This window comes from Mesoplodon mirus (genome assembly GCF_964341445.2).
Source record: "Mesoplodon mirus genome assembly, chromosome: 11".
Lineage (NCBI taxonomy): Eukaryota > Metazoa > Chordata > Mammalia > Artiodactyla > Ziphiidae > Mesoplodon > Mesoplodon mirus.
In genome coordinates this window covers 82,851,345-82,870,736 of record NC_138987.1, presented here as the reverse complement: position 1 = coordinate 82,870,736, position 19,392 = coordinate 82,851,345, and the positions used below count along the sequence as shown (strand labels likewise).

The 19,392-nt window shown below is 41.9% G+C and overlaps 1 protein-coding gene across 2 annotated transcripts in view; it reads right to left on the bottom strand.

Moving 5' to 3' along the window:
• BCAT1 (branched chain amino acid transaminase 1) overlaps positions 1-18,106 on the bottom strand; it is a 107,820-nt gene extending 89,714 nt beyond the window's left edge. Inside the window, exons 1-2 of one of the 2 annotated variants that reach the window (XM_082635823.1) lie at positions 18,020-18,106; positions 17,725-17,892 (exon numbers count right to left, since the gene is read on the bottom strand). In XM_082635823.1, the coding sequence (XP_082491949.1) occupies positions 17,725-17,892; positions 18,020-18,091 (240 nt within the window). In that variant the 5' untranslated portion in view covers positions 18,092-18,106. Of the gene's footprint in view, positions 1-17,724; positions 17,898-18,019 lie in introns of those variants that run through there. The other variant, XM_082635824.1, reaches the window with a different exon arrangement.
• Positions 18,107-19,392: the final 1,286 nt, after the last annotated feature.

Sequence of the window (19,392 nt, the reverse complement as noted above, 5' to 3'; positions counted from 1 at the left end):
CAATAAAAAGAGATCCTGAATGTTTCTGGAAAGAACAAAAATAGGTTGCATGTAAAAAGGATCTGAAATAAGAGTGTCCTTTGACTTCTCATTAATGACACAGGAAACTAGAAAATAATATAGTAATTCCTTTAAAACTTGGATGCAAAATCATTTCTAACTCAGAAAGCTGTTCATAATCAAATATCAACCTAGTGTGATACAACAAAAGCATTTTCAGGCATGAAAGGAATCAAAACATTTACCTCTTATATACCCTTTAATTGGAAACTACTGAAGGATATGCTCCACACAAATAAGGAAGTAAACTAAGAAAGAGGAAGCCATGATTCAGAAATCTGGGGGCCTAACACAGAGGATACAGGATGCCAAGGAGAAGTCTTAGAAAGACAGCTGTGCAGCTGTCCTGGAGAGAAACCAGGACAGATTGGAATAAAAACAAGAAGGGTGGCAGAAAAAAAATAGTCCAGGAAAAATAAAAAAGGACTCACAGATAAATGGATACACTTGATCTATGCAAAATTATAGAGGCTATTTGAGAGTTGGGAATAATTCATAATAAATACATAGTAGAGTGAGCAAATGGAAGAAAAGAATGCAATAATTAACTACAGGAAAAACAAAAGGTGTGTAAGGAAAAAAAAAATGTAACCATAATATACTATTTGACTCACCAGTGACTTTTTAAAATGTAATTCCATCTGTTGCTCAAATGATCCACTGCACTTTGAATAAAATCCACACTCCTTACCATGGCTTAAAGGAGTATTCATGATGTGGCCCTATCATGAAACTTTTCTCCTCTCTCACTAAACTCCAGGAAGTTTAGCAAGCTAACTCTGCTGCTCACTATGCATGGGACGCTACCTCCAGATCACCCCATGGTTTTTCATGGTACTCAGGTCTCAGCACAAAATTCACCACCTTCTCTGTGAGGCTTTCCCTGACCAGCCAGTATAAATTAGTATTGGCTTCCTCTCAGCTCTATCACTATAACATCACTTTATTTTATTTTATTTTATTTTTTTTAATTTTATTTTATTTTATTTTTTTGCTTTATAACAAATTTAATCAGTTATACATATACATATGTTTCCATATCCCCTCCCTTTTGCGTCTCCCTCCCACCCTCCCTATCCCACCCCTCCAGGCGGTCACAAAGTACCGAGCTGATCTCCCTGTGCTATACGGCTGCTTCCCACTAGCTATCTACCTCACGTTTGGTAGTGTATATATGTCCATGCCGCTCTTTCACTTTGTCACAGCTTACCCTTCCCCCTCCCCATATCCTCAAGTCCATTCTCTAGTAGGTCTGTGTCTTTATTCCTGTCTTACCCCTATGTTCTTCATGACATTTTTTTTTTCTTAAATTCCATATATATGTGTTAGCATACAGTATTTGTCTTTCTCTTTCTGACTTACTTCACTCTGTATGACAGACTCTAGGTCTATCCACCTCATTACAAATAGCTCAATTTCATTTCTTTTTATGGCTGAGTAATATTCCATTGTATATATGTGCCACATCTTCTTTATCCATTCATCCGATGATGGACACTTAGGTTGTTTCCATCTCCGGGCTATTGTAAATAGGGCTGCTATGAACATTTTGGTACATGTCTCTTTTTGAATTATGGTTTTCTCAGGGTATATGCCCAGTAGTGGGATTGCTGGGTCATATGGTAGTTCTATTTTTAGTTTTTTAAGGAACCTCCATACCGTTCTCCATAGCGGCTGTACCAATTCACATTCCCACCAGCAGTGCAAGAGTGTTCCCTTTTTTCCACACCCTCTCCAGCATTTATTGTTTCTAGATTTCTTGATGATGGCCATTCTGACTGGTGTGAGATGATATCTCATTGTGGTTTTGATTCGCATTTCTCTAATGAGTAAAGATGTTGAGCATCCTTTCATGTGTTTGTTGGCAGTCTGTATATCTTCTGTGGAGAAATGCCTATTTAAGTCTTCTGCCCATTTTTGGATTGGGTTGTTTGTTTTTTTGTTATTGAGCTGCATGAGCTGCTTATAAATTTTGGAGATTAATCCTTTGTCAGTTGCTTCATTTGCAAATATTTTCTCCCATTCTGAGGGTTGTCTTTTGGTCTTGTTTATGGTTTCCTTTGCTGTGCAAAAGCTTTTAAGTTTCATTAGGTCCCATGTGTTTATTTTTGTCTTTATTTCCATTTCTCTAGGAGGTGGGTCAAAAAGGATCTTGCTGTGATTTATGTCATAGAGTGTTCTGCCTATGTTTTCCTCTAAGAGTTTGATAGTGTCTGGCCTTACATTTAGGTCTTTAATCCATTTTGAGCTTATTTTTGTGTATGGTGTTAGGGAATGATCTAATCTCATACTTTTACATGTCCCTATCCAGTTTTCCCAGCACCACTTATTGAAGAGACTGTCCTTTCTCCACTGTACATTCCTGCCTCCTTTATCAAAGATAAGGTGACCATATGTCCGTGGGTTTAACTCTGGGCTTTCTATCCTGTTCCATTGATCTATCTTTCTGTTTTTGTGCCAGTACCATACTGTCTTGATTACTGTAGCTTTGTATATTTTATTTTCTTGCTACTGCATCACAAATTGGAATATTTTATTTGTTAGCACAAGAGAGTAAATTAGAATAACTTTAGTTAATATTTATGTAGTACTTATTTCAAACCACTGATAGAAGGGCTCTACATTTGTTTCTTTATTCAATCCTCACAGCATCCTGTGGGGTAGGTACTATTATTACCACCATTTTATAGATAAGAAAACACACCAGCAGTCTGGTCCCAGATTTTGCCCATAACCATCATGTTACGTGGCCTTTCCCTATGAGTGCCGTGAGAGTGTTGACTCTGCCGAGTCTTCATTCTCATAGCCTCAAGACCTTGAGCAGTGCCGGCTGCTTACATAGTAAGTACTCTTCAAATGTTTGTTCAGTAAGTGCATTATAGTAATCTGAAGTCATCATCCTGAGGGAAATGAAAAGAAGGGGGTGGATATTCTTCCTTCTTCGCTATTAGTTATATCACCACATCTCAGTTTTGTTTACCTTTTGGCACCACCTGCTCTGGTTCTTCTAGTTTTTGGATCTCTTAATCAAGAGATTTCTATCTTCCTTACAGGCTTTGGGTCCTTTGGTGGCTCCATCACATTACTATTTTTTTTTTTTTTTTTTTTTTTGCGGTACGCGGGCCTCTCACTGTTGTGGCCTCTCCCGTTGCAGAGCACAGGCTCTGGACGCGCAGGCTCAGCGGCCATGGCTCACGGGCCCAGCCGCTCCACGGCATGTGGGATCTTCCCGGACCGGGGCACGAACCTGCGTCCCCTGCATCGGCAGGCGGACTCTCAACCACTGCGCCACCAGGGAAGCCCTCACATTACTATTATCTCTCCTTTTCTCTCTAATCCTGTTAACACTGTATTAACTTGTCTGCTACCCAAGGACTGAAGGACAAGATGGCCCCGCCCTCTGGTCTGTGCCCAGGGTGAAATGGATGTGATGGTGATTGTTTCTTGCACCAAGGGGATCCAGTGAGTTGCCTAAAGGGCATCTGGGAGACTCCTTGATGGAGTGATGGAGGAAGAGCAGGAAGTTAGAGACCACTCCTCACTGGACCTTTAGTCCAGGGAGAAATCCAGAGTGCATACAAGCAGAAAAAGATGATCTGGTCCCAAGGGACACTAAGACAAAACATTCCAGTGAGGGTTTAGACAGCTAGAGAGCTCAGGTGGCCAGGAAAGGGAGCTCTATAAGAGTGTAACATGTGTTTCCATTTATAGGCCCAAAAGACCCTAAACAAAGTCCCAATAAAACCAACTCATTCCTCTATCTTTTCCACACCACCACCACCCCCCTAGTCCAAGCACCATCACCTCTTCCTTGCATGTCACCACAGTCTCCTAACTCAGCCTCAGCCAGAGTGTGCTTTCCTGATGGTGAATCTCCTCATGTGAGGGTCTTTCATAATCTGAAGAGTCTGAGAATTTCCCAGCCCTTCAAGACCTGGTTCCTTCGGGCTTAACCGTTCTCCCCTCAACTTATCTCTTTCCTTTTGCATTTTACTATAATCAGAAAGAAGAAACCAGGCTGCAACTTCAATTCTTTGCTTGGAAATCTCAGCTAAATATCTCAGTTCATCACTTACAAATTCTGCTTTTCACATAACTGTAATACACAAACCCACTAAGCTTTCTTCTACTATATAATAAGGATCCCCTTTCCTCTGGTTTCCATAAGTATATTCTCCAGTACTTTCAGAGCCCTCATCAGTGGTGCTTTTAACATCCATATTTCTAACAATCGGTTCAAGACAATGTAGGCTTTTCCTTTTGCACTCCTCAAATTTCTTCCATCCTCTGCCCAATGCCCAATTCAAAGCCACTTCCACATTTTCAAGTATTTGTTACAGTAGCACCCTATTTCTAGGTGTCAAAAGCTATATTCATTTTCTGTTGCTGCTGTAACCAATTACCATACATTTTGTGGCATTATCTTACAGTTTTGGAGGTCAGAAGTCCCAAGTCAAGGTATCAGCAGAGCTACATTCCTTCTGGAGGCTGTAGGGTGAGAATCTGTTTCCTTGCCTTTTCCAGCTTGTAGAAGCCACCTGCATTCCTTGACTCATGGTTCCTTCTCCAACTTCAAAGCAAGCAGCGTAGCATCTTCAAATCTTACTCCCTCTTTCCCCCCAACCTCTTCTTCCATTGTCACATCTCCTTCTCTTCCTGTGACCCTCCTGCCTTCCTCTTGTAGACCCCTGTGATTACACTGGCCCCAACCAGAATATCAAGGATAATCTCCCCATCTCACGAGCTATAACTTAGTCATACCTGCAAAATCTCCTTTACCATAAAAGCTTCAGAGGATTGAGCCATGGACATAACTGGGAGTTCATTACTCAGCTTACCACACTCACCAACCCCTTATGCTGGGCCAGGTATTGGATTACACGTGTTTGCACAGTGGCAAAAAACTGGATATGCTCCTTGCCCTCAAGAAATGTATGATCTCGTGGGAGAGTCAGATATCAATCCCCAAACCGTACAGATAATCACACCAGTAAATTGCAATTAGTGCTCTAAAGGACTGGGAATCACTGGGGTGTTGTGAGGTTATCTCTGAGGTAGCGACATCCAGTCTGAGGCTGGCAGGGTGATAAGGAGCCAGCTGGAGACTTCCCTGGTGGCCCAGTGGGTGAGACTCCATACTCCCAGTGCAGGGTGCCCAGGTTTGATCCCTGGTCAGGGAATTACATTGTGCATGCATGCCGCAACTAAGAGTTCTCATGCCACAACAAAGATCCCACGTGCCGCAACTAAGACCTGGCACAGCCTAAGTAAATAAATAAATATTTAAAAAAAAAAAAAAAGGAGCCAGCTTGATGGGGAGTAGGAAGAAGGCCTTTAAGGCAGAGGGATCAGCAGGTGCAAAGGCCCGGAAGGAAAAGTTTGGGGGATTAAGGGAGATGGAAACAGTGGTAACAAGGTGAGGCTGCAAAGGTAAGAAGGACCAGATTTTGGGGGCTTCTAGAGCATGGGAGGGACTTTGGGCTTTATTCAAAGCATAAGAGGAAGGGGTGGAGGAATTTTTTTTTTTTTTTTTTTTTTTGCGGTATGTGGGACCCTCACTGTTGTGGCCTCTCCCGTTGCGGAGCACAGGCTCCGGATGCGCAGGCTCAGCGGCCATGGCTCACGGGCCCAGCCGCTCCATGGCATGTGGGATCTTCCCGGACCGGGGCACGAACCCGTGTCCCCTGCATCGGCAGGCGGACTCTCAACCACTGCGCCACCAGGGAAGCCCTGGAGGAATTTTTGAAGCAGATGACAGATGTGATCACTCTGCTTTGTGAAGAATAGATTAGGGGTGGGAGGTGGGGATAACCAAGAGGTGAGCAAAAATAGAAACATATATACCACCTGAAGAGAAGACAGTAGCTTGAACTAGGCACATGGTAGATAAAGTGGAGAGAACCAAACTCATGTAAGTTATATCTTGGACCAAAAATAACTGATGGGACTTGGTATAATTTAGTGTCATTCAAAAGTCTGGGTATGAGCTTCCCTGGTGGCGCAGTGGTTGAGAGTCCACCTGCCGATGCAGGGGACACGGGTTCGTGCCCCTGTCTGGGAAGATCCCACATGCCGCGGAGTGGCTGGGCCCGTGACCTATGGCCGCTGAGCCTGCGCGTCTGGAGCCTGTGCTCTGCAACGGGAGAGGCCACAACAGTGAGAGGCCCGCGTACCACAAAAAAAAAAAAAAAAAAAAAAGTCTGGGTATGACCATAGGTGTGGGTGGATTATGAGGAATGTAGTGCAACAATGGAGATAAGAAATTAAAACCACTGAGATGCAAGAAAGGGGAATGGGCCAGCCATGCACCTTGTAATAATACGAGAAGAGAGGACTTGAGATGGAAGAGAGAATCAGGAGACAAGTGCTAAAACTCTTCAGTGGTGAATGAGGCAGGGTGACAGCGTGTCTCTCCATGACAGCTATGAGGCAGAGAGTGGGCACAGACTACTAGTATGAGCAGTGGCAAGGGGTTCTATAGGGGCTGTCTGATGTGGAGACAGCATGGGCAGGGTGAAGGAGACCAGCGCCCTCTAATTCGGAGAGGGGAGAGAGTAGAGAAAGTGAGTCACCTCCCCTGTAGAGGGAAGTGACCTCACCTGAGGGCAGGAGGAGGGGGAAACATCTAGGAGAGGAGAGGGGGGTGTGCTAATACTGAGTTGCAAAGGATACTGTGGACGAATTTGGGTGGGAGGTTCTAGTGAGGGTTGAGTCAAGAGAGAAAACCCAGAGCATCAAGAGACAGTGAAGGATGGAGACATTGTGAGCAAAATGTGATTTGCTGAATTTAACTGATTGCAAGCTTGCCAGTGGTGTGAGTTCTAATAGTTCATTCCTCAAGAATGTTGGGTACTCAGGCCTCTGTATTTACCAGTGGTCTGGAAGGGAGCCAGGCACGCTTTTCCTCATGGTCTTTTACGGTAAAGGAATGAGTGATTGAATCTAGGTCCAGAAGTCTGGGGTTGGGTGAAAGTAGACCACATATGTGTCTAAAACACTCTTACTTCCTTGTTCACCTGACCTTCTCTCATGCTTCTGCTCAAACATCACCTCCACTGATTTCAAGCCTTCCCTGATTTCTCTGACTAATCTTTTTCATGTACCACTGTACTTTGTGCAGACTTCTACTGTAACCCGCATTATACTTTATTGCGTTACTTTTTATATATCTCTTTCTGAATAGAGTAATTTCTCAAGAGTATGAATAATGCTTGAATTATTTCCATTCACCTATTACCTGGTATAAAGCCTGATAGTCTTAGTAAGAGCTACGTGTTTAATTAAATGAAACTCAAGTCAATCATTGTTTGCTAGTCATTATTATAAATGTTAGGTTTCAAGAAGAGTTTGTATACTTTTTTTTTTGGCTTGTAAACAACAGAAATTTATTTCTTATCGACCTGGAGGCTGGGAAGTTCAAGACCAAGGCAGATTTGGTGTATGGTGAGGGCCCACTTCATGGCTCATAGAAGGCCATCTTCTCTTCTATATATTCTTAATATAATAGTTACTGTAAAGTTTGTTGTACATATTATGTTTAACTGCTTTCTCAATAGATAATTTAAAAAATTTTTAATTTTACATTGGAATATAGTTGATTTACAATGTTGTTAGTTTCAGGCGTACAGCAAAGGATAATTTTTAGTTAGTTATCATTAAATATAATAGTTTGGAGATTTTGTCAAGAAATATATCCTTGGTCTTAACTGATTGTGCTGAATTACCCAGAATTTCAGATTTCCTTGATAATGGCTCTAGAGTCAAATTAATTCCACTACAAGGGATTTCCATTTTTTTGTTTTAATTTCAATTTTGAATGTAATAAACTCACATGGTCTAAAAGCAAATGCACAAAGGTATACAGTGAAGAGGCTCGTGGAGATTTTCCTTTAATCTGTGTCTAGAGAGCTTACTCATTCTTTCCTCGACTAGCTGTTTTTTTTTTAAACCTCATTCTTTTTTTTTGGCTGCATTGGGTCTTCATTGCAGTGCATGGGCTTCTCATTGCGGTGGCTTCTCTTGTTGCCGAGCACGGGTTCCAGGTGCGTGGGCTTCAGTCGTTGCGGCACGTGGGCTCAGCAGTTATGGCTCACGGGCTCTAGAGCACGGGCTCAGTAGTTGTGGCGCACGGGCTTAGTTGCTCTGCGACATGTGGGATCTTCCCAGACCAGGGCTTGAACCTGTGTCCCCTACATTGGCAGGCGGATTCTTAACCACTGTGCCACCAGGGAAGCCCCAAAAGACAACATTATGATGCTGGGAATGAGGGGTCATTTGCAACCACATTATCTTAACTACATAGTCTGAGATAGATTTAATAGTTCAACATCATTGTTAGTACTTAGTTTAATTAAAAGTGTCTTGTATTTACGTGTACATGTGTGAAATGACATACGAATGAGAGTATTGACTGCAGCATTGTTTGTAATAACAAAAGATTGGAAGTCACCCACATATGCATCAGGTGTAAAAAAGAATGAGGTCCGGGCTTCCCTGGCACAGTGATTAAGAATCCGCCTGCCGATACAGGGGACACGGGTTCAAGCCTTGGTTTGGGAAGATGCCACATGCCGCAGAGCAACTAACCCTGTGGCCACAACTACTGAGCCTGCATTCTAGAGCCCTCGAGCCACAACTACTGAGCCCACGCACTGCAACTACTGAAGCCCACATGCCTGGAGCCCATGCTCCGCAACAAGACAAGCCACCACAATAAGAAGCCCGCGCACCGCAACAAAGAGTAGCCCCTGCTCACCACAGCTAGAGAAAGTCTGCGTACAGCAACAAAGACCCAACGCAGCCAAAAAAAAAAAAAAAAAAGTTGTCTTTTAACATCAAATGGTAGACTGATGGACTACTGTGAATAAATGTTCTAAGAACATTGGTCAAGAGGAGGAAAGGTGCCAGTAGACCAGCAGACACAATGTTAATGTAAGAGGCATGCATGAAATAATTAAAGGAGCACAAAACTTATTGACATTCTCTATCTACATATTCACTGAATTACTGACATTACTAATTAGAGCAAATAGAATACAGAACTAAAAGGAAAGGAAAATAATTATCAGGAAACTTTTAAATAGTGAATATAGTAAGTGGCAACATTGTCCACAGAAGATTTGAGAAGTCTTGGTTCTTTAGATTTTTAAGTGGAATAGAATTGAAAGCTAGAAAAATAAACTCAAAAGAACAATCCTTCTTTAGCAGAAGTAAACGCCTAAAATGACCTAATAGATTTTTTTCTTTCAAAATTCCAATATTCAATGAACACTGCTTCTCAGTGCCTCTTTTGTTGGATTTGTTTGTCTGTGTATGCATTAATTATTTTGCTTAAGAACTGCTTTGTTTGCAAACAACAACAACAAAATCCCCATGTTAAACAGTATTGGAATTTGTTAACATTCCTAGACACGTGACTTTGTTCTATATTCTAAGTCAGTTCCTTGGGGTGTGGCAGGGACTCTTTCTCTTTACATACTGCCTAAATCTGAAGATGGTAGCGATTTAGTGGACTGGCATTGTTGAGTTTGATCCTTATGATTTTCATGGGTCCAGTTCATTTTGTTATGTAGCATCTTTTTGAATGAACTTTCCCAGAAATGTGTGCAATGAATGCTTACAATCTATGTACAGTTTCACCACTAAAAAATCAATCAGGAAAAACTAGCTGCATAAAATGAATTTGGCAATAAGCATTAAAACATGTAAGTACTAACTGTTGCCTGGTTTTATAACCCTCTGTCTTTTGGAAGTCAATTAAAACTTTGACTCCAAATAAATCCAGGTGTGGAAAAAAATGTATCTGCTGTTTGAAAACAAAGAAGTATAAAACAGAATCAATTAATCTGGATCTAGGAAGTCTAGAAAGGGGTCATTGATTTGCCTCAACCAATACCTGTAAGAGCCCCAATGATGGTACAAGGTTCACGGAAGAGAGGAAATGTGAGTGCAGAAATTGCAGGATATGACCAATATCTTATTTCCTGACTTCAAAAGGTAACCCTACTCTTACCTTAACCATCTTTCACCCATATTCATTCTACTATAAAACAAGTCACTTTCTCAAGAAGTGCCTGGGGGCTGAGCCACATGGTGAGTGGCATGATGGAGGGCAAAAATGCGGAGGACGTATGAGGAAGAAGGAGTTAGAAATGAATATATGGAAATGCAAAAGTTCATGTTGAGGAATAGCAAATCCTCCATAATGATTGGAGGAGCACAACCACATAGAAGAGAGGATAGATTAGGAAAAGACCTCATGCACTAAGTTCAGTTCAGTAGACAATGGTGAAGTCATAGAGGTATTTTGGGTGGGTGAATGATGTAATCAAAATAATGCTTTAGGAAAATTAAGAAAAAATAATCTTGAGACCAGTTGAGAGACTTTTGAAATAATGAAAGTACACCAGCAATGGGAAAGAGAGAACATATAGAAACAGATAAAACAGAATCCGCAGCATATGGTATCTGATTTAATGTAGGGGATAAGAGAGTAAGAAAGAAGTGAAAGATGGTTGGACTTGGGCCAAATATCCACCCTTACTCTAATTAGCTGTGGCTGAGGCAGTGGTCATCTGGTAGCAACATAACCATGTAGACCTATTTGGGTAGGGAAGTTACCAATGAAATGGGAAGGGTAGGTACCCCAAACTACTAAACTCTGCTAAGAAATTGTGTACTAACCCTGTTTAATAAAAACAGCCATGCATACACTTCAAAATGAGATGAAGATCAAAGAAATTAGGGTGCAGCTTCTGTGGCATCAAGTTCTATTCTGTGACTATATTGTAGAGGATCAGAATATGACATCCTAAAATATGCCACTTTGGGATAAGGATTATTTTAAACTGAAAGCACGAGAGACCCAACAGATGCAACAGGAAGGCTTCCTGGAACCTCCCTTCTCTGACTAAAAGCAGAAACTTCTGAGAAAAGAGGACTGCCAAAAATCTCCTCTCCTGAAGAAGTTTTACAGCCATGAAGAAGACAGAAAGTCAGTACTGAGATGGACCTGCACAAATATTCCCCCTCTAGTATCCTCCATATATTTACCTTCCCACAGTTTGCTGCCCTTGGAAACTTAAAACGTTTGCCTTTACAAATTTGTTTCTCTTTGTTAAGATGCCATATAAACCCAAGTTCTAACCACCCCTTGAGTTACTCATCACTGAGTTTCTCCTGTATGTATGCAAGCTGCAAGAGCTAATAAACTCTGGTTTTCTCTTGTTAATCTGTCTTTTGTCAGCCTAATTTGCATGATGCCAGGAAATGAACCTAAAAGGAAAGGGGAAACTTTTTTCTCCCTCCTCTACACTATGTGCTTGATGAGATAAAAAGAAGAAACTGATAACTCGTGTGTTGCTAAAAGGCAAAGGAAATAATTGCTTGCCTTTTGGACTAAAGGCGGGTATTTTCAATATTCAAAGGGCAGTGTGGCTCTCTTGCTTATACATTTACATATCTCAGCTGATTTCAGGTGCAAGGGTCAATAGCACTCCACTGTTCTAAATAACTAGATCATTTCAGTATTTTCCACCAGGCTTTCACGCTGTATGGACTGCATTGCCTTGGTTTTAACAATAAATAATTTAGATATAAATTTTTGTGCCTATGTGTATTTGTGCATTTTGCTGAGGTGATTATCCATTCTTCTAAGAGTTGCAAAGTGACATCAAAAAAGAGCTAGAAGCACTGGTGAGGGAGACAGCACACTGGACTAGGAATCAAATATATCCAGTTTCTCATAATGTTGGGCAGTTTGTGATCTTAAACAATTTAAGTGAGTTTTCTGATCTTCATTTTCCTTGCCTGTAAAATGGGAGTTCATAATAGTCGCCATGCTTTCCTCATATGACTGTTTTGAGGTTACAATTCAATGTTACGTAACTTATATAGCATTTAAAAATATAAAGCATCTCACTTTTGTTAAGCAAAGAAGTCCTTCCCAAAACCTGGATGTGTTTCTACTATGAACACCAACATTAACCTTGCAAGTACAAACCATTCACTAACCTTGAAAAACATGGAATCCCTGAGCAATGCATTATTATGCTTCCCCAAGTGACCTTACAGCTCCATTTTAACTCTACCTCTTATCGTCAAAGTTCAAAGAAACATTTACTGTGATTTCAGATTCCTGCCCTAATATCTAGTACTAAAATCAAAACAATATAACTTTGAATCTGAATCAGCTAAAATGAAATGAAATGTACTAGGCAAAATTGCCCTTTCATAGTGATGGAATGTTAACAACTGCTGAGTGATCATCGTGTGCACATCCACCCTTGGCCTTATGCCGGAAATCCATTGAGGTCTTTGCTGGTCACGTAAGAGACATTTGTAGCTTGTTTGGCTTAGAACATCCCAACAGGTGCCCCTTCTGTCTAGATGTATAAGGAGTCAGGTAGAATTTGAACTCTAATTATGTCCTAGGATTCTTAACCATCTCCAGTCAAAATAGCAAAAACATTTCTCAGACTAGGGGATAGACTGTACATACAATTGATGAAATATTCAGATCTACATAAGAAAATTTTAAAAAACTAATGAATTGGTTCTTTTTAGATGAAATATAAGACTATTAATGGAACTAGCTGAATTTGACAAATTTTTCAATCACAAAGAATCACGTTTTTCAGTATGACTTTTCCTGATTATTGCTTGTTGTAATGTAATTTCCTCTGGTTTTTTTTTTTTTTTTTTTCACTTGTCTTCCTTTTTCTTCTCTTCTTGACCCTTTCCCTAAATTTCTGGAGCATGATTATCTCTTTTTTTTTTTTTTTTTTTTTTTTTTTGCGGTATGCGGGCCTCTCACTGTTGTGGCCTCTCCCGTTGCGGAGCACAGGCTCCGGATGCGCAGGCTCCGCGGCCATGGCTCACGGGCCCAGCCGCTCCGCGGCATGTGGGATCTTCCCGGACCGGGGCACAAACCCGCGTCCCCTGCATCGGCAGGCGGATTCTCAATCACCGCGCCACCAGGGAAGCCCTCTGATTATCTCTTTTTTTAAGATTTTCTTTCTCCCATTAATCACTGAACATGAGAGAAATATTTTGCAAAATGGCTTTTCCCACAAAAGGGGCATGGCCTATATGACAATAGGAAAATGTTTATATGCTATACTGTATTAATAAGGTGATCTCATTTCTAAGTTATTTTAAGGATGTAAGATTCAATTTCTAGGGTGATATTATTCATCTTGTAGATTTGAGAGGACTAATTAGAAGCACAGGTGCAACTGGCACATCATGAACCCTTGTGTGATAGAAAAGACTGATTCTGCTGTGGCTTCATATTTACAACTGACATTGTGAATCATAGACTAGATCTTATGATAAAAATGTATGCAAATATTTACAAAGTTATGTTTAGGAATCAGAGCATCCCAAATGCTTCATTTTGAAACGTTTTAAACATTTGAGTTGCACCCAAGTTTGATGTACATGGATTCCAATTTCAGTAGCCTTAGTTGAATGGCCACTGACATGTATTACCAAATGGGCTACAGAGACTCAGTAAAGCCCATCAGTAGGAATGTTACCATATGTCACTTTAAATGTTTAGAGCATTTGGACAGCTGTTAAGGGGATAAAGTTACAACACAAAGGCTGCCCACATTTACAACTGTAAAGTGAGCAGACCAGCCACGGTCTCCTCCTGTGCTCAGAAAGAATGATGTACCATATAGGAAGTGGAGGATGCCTGGGATAATGATGTCTATCATGGGAGGTACCAGATTCTCACTCTAATATGGTAACTAAATCCCCTTGGGCATAATAAGGCTGAACATTCCACTGGGTTTCCGTAGAGTGGCATCTGTTAGTTAGAGGAATTACAGTTGCCAAGCCTAAAATAAGACAGAGAAAACTCTTCATTTTCATCTTTCTACACCCATTGAGGAGAGGCCACTCAGAGAACCAAACAACCTGAAACCCCCAAAGATATAACTAATCCAAACACTCACAGTGCCCACAGTTTAGAAACAACTCTTCATTTGTGCACAGAAAAAGTTTACTCATAAGCCTAGACCTCTCAGGTTATACTATCCAGCTGTGCACTTTAAAAAATTACAGAAACTTCAATTTAATAGAGTCAGGAGCCCAGAAGAGGGAATTCTCCGGGCCTGCAATGATAGCAGAGCCCAACAAGAAGAAGAAAGACTCCAGCAGCAACTCGGTCAGTGAAAAGCTATGGACTCTGTTTACTAGAGCCGTTCCAATGTCCTTCTCCCCTCTATAAAGACTTCTTTCCTTGCTGCGCAGAGACTTCCTTGTGGCTGGCCTTGGTCGCAGACCCCAAATTGCAATTCTCTGCTGATCCCAAACAAAACCATCTTTGCTGGAGAAATATTTGCCGCAGTCTATTTGTTTTAGGTCAACCCTTCCCTGGTCTATCTCTCTCTCTTTTTTTTTTTTTTTGAAGTACGCGGGCCTCTCACTGTTGTGGCCTCTCCCATTGCGGAGCACAGGCTCTGGACGCGCGGGCTCAGCGGCCATGGCTCACGGGCCCAGCCGCTCCGCGGCATGTGGGGTCTTCCCGGACCGGGGCACGAACCCGTGTCCCCTGCATCGGCAGGCGGACTCTCAACCACTGCGCCACCAGGGAAGCCCCTTGGTCTATCTCCTAATATTAGAAATAATGAACTGAAGGGGAGCAGAACAGATCACCCCTAAAATATGCCTCTTTGGCAGAAGGATTATTTTGAACTGATTATCTCTGAAAGGCTGCAGACACAAAAGAATATTTGAAAACAGGTAGAAGTTGCATTTACAATGGAAATCCCCATTTGTAAGGGTGTCTCCCTCTCTGTACCGAGAAGGTACCAACTTAAATCTGCAATTTTCTGTGCATTGTCTGATAACCTCCCATAACTGGTTTGCTCCACTGCTGCTCCAGCATCTTTCTTTTGTCTTTAGCTGAAGATGATATTTAAGGCGATAGCTTGGGCCATTGCAGGGAGTGACTCAGTTTTCCTGGGTATCTTCCATGTACACAGGAGGTATACATGTTATTAAACTTCTGGGGTTTTTTTTCCTGTTAATCTGTGTTTTATTACGGGGATATCTTAGCCAAGAATCTAGAAGGGTAGAGGGAAAATTATTTTTCCTCCCCTACAGAACTAAAAGTCCTGACCTGATGTAAGGGATAACATCTAAAATTATGAAAATAATTGGGAGATACACAACTACTGAAGAAAACCATAACTTGATTTTAATTCTTAGCATAAACCTCTGTAATAATCAGAGGACTGTTCTCGACTGTCTTTCACAAGGTTTTAAGCCCATTTCAAATGATTAGACCTTCTCAGGTTCAATGATCTGACAGGCAAGAGAAATTCTTGCATACAAATGGAAAATTTTCTTAACTCATCTTCCTTTCTCTCTGTAGTTCTAAAATCAAATGAAGTTGTTTATTATGGAAACTCACTAAATGAAATATTGGCCAAAATTAAACTCTCATTTTTTGTTCTCCCTTTTTCTTTTTTTTCTTTCTCACCATTGCAGGTTCTACCACTGCCCTTTTGTTAGGCCTGCTTAACTAGCTATGCATCTCTGAGCCTGGCCTGAGGGGCCACATCCTGTGTCTGGAATGTGAATCCCCTCTCCCTGCCAGGCGTCCTGTTGGGCCCCCTACGAGCACACACAAACAGCCCTCTCCCTTCATTTAACCATGCATCCCTGCCAATGACTTCTTATCTCTGTCCTTTCAGATATGTGTCTCTTGTAAATCTCCACCTTAATTCAGTAAGTTATAGTATGTAATTACCATTTTTATACACATCCTATTCAATGTATATGCTATTTTTCTCACTCGGTTGCCCACTCTGTATGTGTCCATCTTAACATAATAGCTCCCAGGCAAGACCATGTCTGGAAAATTTGCTGAGGACAGAGCCTATCATGGTGTCTTGTGCAAATAACATTTTTTTTTTAAAGGATGACCTAAGTATGAGCAACACTTAGGTAAAAGATTAGTAGAAAGGTTTTTTGAAATAATAAAAACACACTTAAAGGAACCTTAAATACTCCTTAGATCAAGCCTAAAATACATAAGCATTTCTTTCTTAATCTTAGTAAAATATCAGAAAACAGAAATGAGACTACTTGAAGATATCTTCAGTTCCTGTGTTATAAAAAGTACCTCGTAAAAGGGAAGGGGGTTTTGGACTCATGTTAAAGCACCCATGAACTTACAGATAATCAGCTACATACAGATAATCAACCACAGTTCCACATGGTACAGGGGAAAGTTGGAAAAGCAAGACCGTTTATTCTCATAATTTTCTCCTTTTACTCACTAATTCAATACTCAATCAAAGTGTATTTTTCAGCTGAAAGTAGACAGGCATGAGCAAGCCAGAAATTGAATCTCTTAACTCTAGAAGAGGAAGGCTGCTGACTTTTTCACCGCGGCGCATTTGCATATCTCTTCTTAATACAGAACTACGTTTCCACTCATTTCCTGCTTAATCATAGTGGAAATTTTTGTTTGGTGAAAAGGCACCATTGACATATTATTTCTCGTAAGTGAAATTGTAGGCTGGAATGGGTTGTGGATAAGCCCAGTTGAAAACCGTACTTATCTCCCTCCTTGGAAACTCTGAAACTCAGCTTTTTTTCTCCTCAAAGTTCAGACTGCATAGAGGAATCTCCTACTTCCAAGATGTTAGAAGGCAGGACCACTTGTCCATCCTTCACTTTCCTTTAAAAAAGCTGCACTGCAGTTTTTCATATCATTGCAGTTTTCCAGCGTGTAGGACCAGGAAAACAGAACCCTTAAATCTGTTCATTTCTACACCTAAATCTTCCCAAGGAATAGGCAGCTGGGCTAATTATCCTTGATTAGCATAAGAATAAAAGACCCCAGGGTGTTCTTGAATAAAAGAATGCCCTTAGGCTTCTCTGATTTGTAACTCTTAGAAGCTTGACTATTCACAAGAAACAAAGTAAGACAAGCCTTCTGTTTTTTGTTTTTGTTTTTTTGCGGTACGCGGGCCTCTCACTGTTGTGGCCTCTCCCGTTGTCGGGCACAGGCACCGGACGCGCAGGCTCAGCGGCCATGGCTCACGGGCCCAGCCGCTCCGCGGCATGTGGGATCTTCCCGGACCGGGGCACGAACCCGTGTCCCCTGCATCGGCAGGCGGACTCTCAACCACTGCGCCACCAGGGAAGCCCAAGCCTTTTGTTTTAATAGCGGTGAGACAGCGCCCCTTACCTAGTTCTGCACCTCCCTCCTTTGTAACTTAACGCCGAGCAGAAAACCCGTTTACAGCCAGTGACATCCCCCAGACCTCTCCTCCGAAATTCCCCACCTCCTGTGCATCTTAGAAAACTGAGAAGAGCTTCCTCTTCCTTTCCGCGCTTCAAAACAGGCAGGGGAAGGAGCTGCGAGCAGCCTTTTATCTCGCTTCACGAATGCAGTTGTGAAAGAGCGTGAGGCGGGCGGTACATCCTGTGAGCGGGGGTTAAGCAGAAGTCTGAAGAGAAGAAGAATGTAAGGTCCTGTCCGACGATGACTGATAAGGGAAAAATTGCAAACGTTTGCGTGGCAAGAAACCGTGTGGTCCTTCCTCCGTCTCCTTTCTGCCAACTGTGCGTTGGAGGAATCGCAGGCTCAATCCACACACACATTTTTGTAAAAATACAGTCAGAATCAAAAGCAGTTACCTTCATTGTTCGCTCGGCCGTGAGAGCAGCTCGAGGTGAGCGGAGGCAAAGGTGCTGCGTCCCAGGCGGTCCGGGCGGCGCGAGTCTGGGGAAGTGGCTGGAGTGGCGGCGGGCACACGTGGCGGGCGCCTCGCAGACTGGCCCGGGCAGCGGCGATCGCTGGCTCTCCTGCAGATTGCATCAGCAGGAAGAGTCTTGAGGATGTGTTTCCCCCAGACGGGCCCCAGACGGTAGAGCCTCTTCCGCACGAATATTCCGACCCGGCGCCCAGTCCAAACCCTTACCCACCGCTCACTCCTGGGGGTGGAGGATGCCAGCTTTTCAAACTCTTAACCCCTGAGTTAGTGCCTGGGTGTGCGTATATCATTGATGTGGGGATGTCAAAGAAAAGAAGAAAAGCAGATCACAGATCATGATCGCCATTCCCTCCTTAGCTGGCTGCCTGCCCACCTCACTTTCCACACTCCCCAGAGTAACTTCCTGCATGCCCCTGCTCAAGATTATACAGTGGATCCCGGTCATCTAAAACAGAAAAATTTTAAATGTATATTTTGAATAGTAAAGAACACGTGCCTGTTTTTAAAGAGTTTGCCAATCTCTGTTTCTCACACCCCTTCCTCTAGTCCCTCAGTCCCCTGCTCAGTCAACATTTTTTGTCAATTTCTCATACACTTGGGGGAATTATTCTAATCCTTTGACTGAGCATGTACAATTTTTTCTCATTTGAATATTTCCTGCTAGGCCAGTTCCTCTCCCCACTTCTACACAAAAGCTCCAGCATTTCTACTGTTCCAGCTGTCTGGTCAGGCTCAACGAGTTTGCTTAAATGCCCTTCTGGTTGACCACTCTCTGACTCACTGTGTCAATCTGGCAACTTCCGGTTTTTGTAAACCTCAACTAGAGTCTTTGCTATGAAGTCATAGCTGAGTCCCTCAAGCAGAACTGAGCTCTTGTCTATGCACTGCACTTTGTCCGTATCCTTTATTTTAATTACCTGCACGGATGTCACATCATTAGATTACGAGATTCTTGAGGGTAGATCCTTTGTGGTATTCATCTCCTACAGCCGGTGGACTGCCTTGGAGAGGGAGTGTTCAACACAAATGTGTGTGTGGATACTTAACTAAGTTTGGTTAGGTGAATGAATGATAGAGTCTTTCATTTGATAAATTTATTGAGCTTTTCTTTTTTTTTTCGGTGGCTCTGCAGGGTTTGTGGGATCTTAATTCCCAGACCAGGGATTGAACCCAAACCCTGGGTGATGAAAGGGCAGAGCCTGAACCACTGTGCCACCAGGGAATTCCCTGAACTCTTATAAAGTGCCAGGCACTGGACAAGATTTTAGGGGTAGAGTGGTAAAAAAAAAAAAAAAAAAAAAAAAAAAAAAAAAAAGTGACACACATGGAGCTTATATTTTAAAGTGGGAAACAGAAAATGAACATGAATCAGGTAGTAAAATGTCCATCACCTGATGAATGGTTAAATACAATGTGGTATATTCACACAAAAGAATATAATTTGGTAATAAAAAGAAATGAACTACTGATACATGCTATAAAATGAATTAACCTTGCAAACATTACACAAAGTGAACAAAGCCAGTCACAGATGATCACAAATCATAATTACATTTATCTGAAATACCCAGAATAGGAAGATCCATAGGGA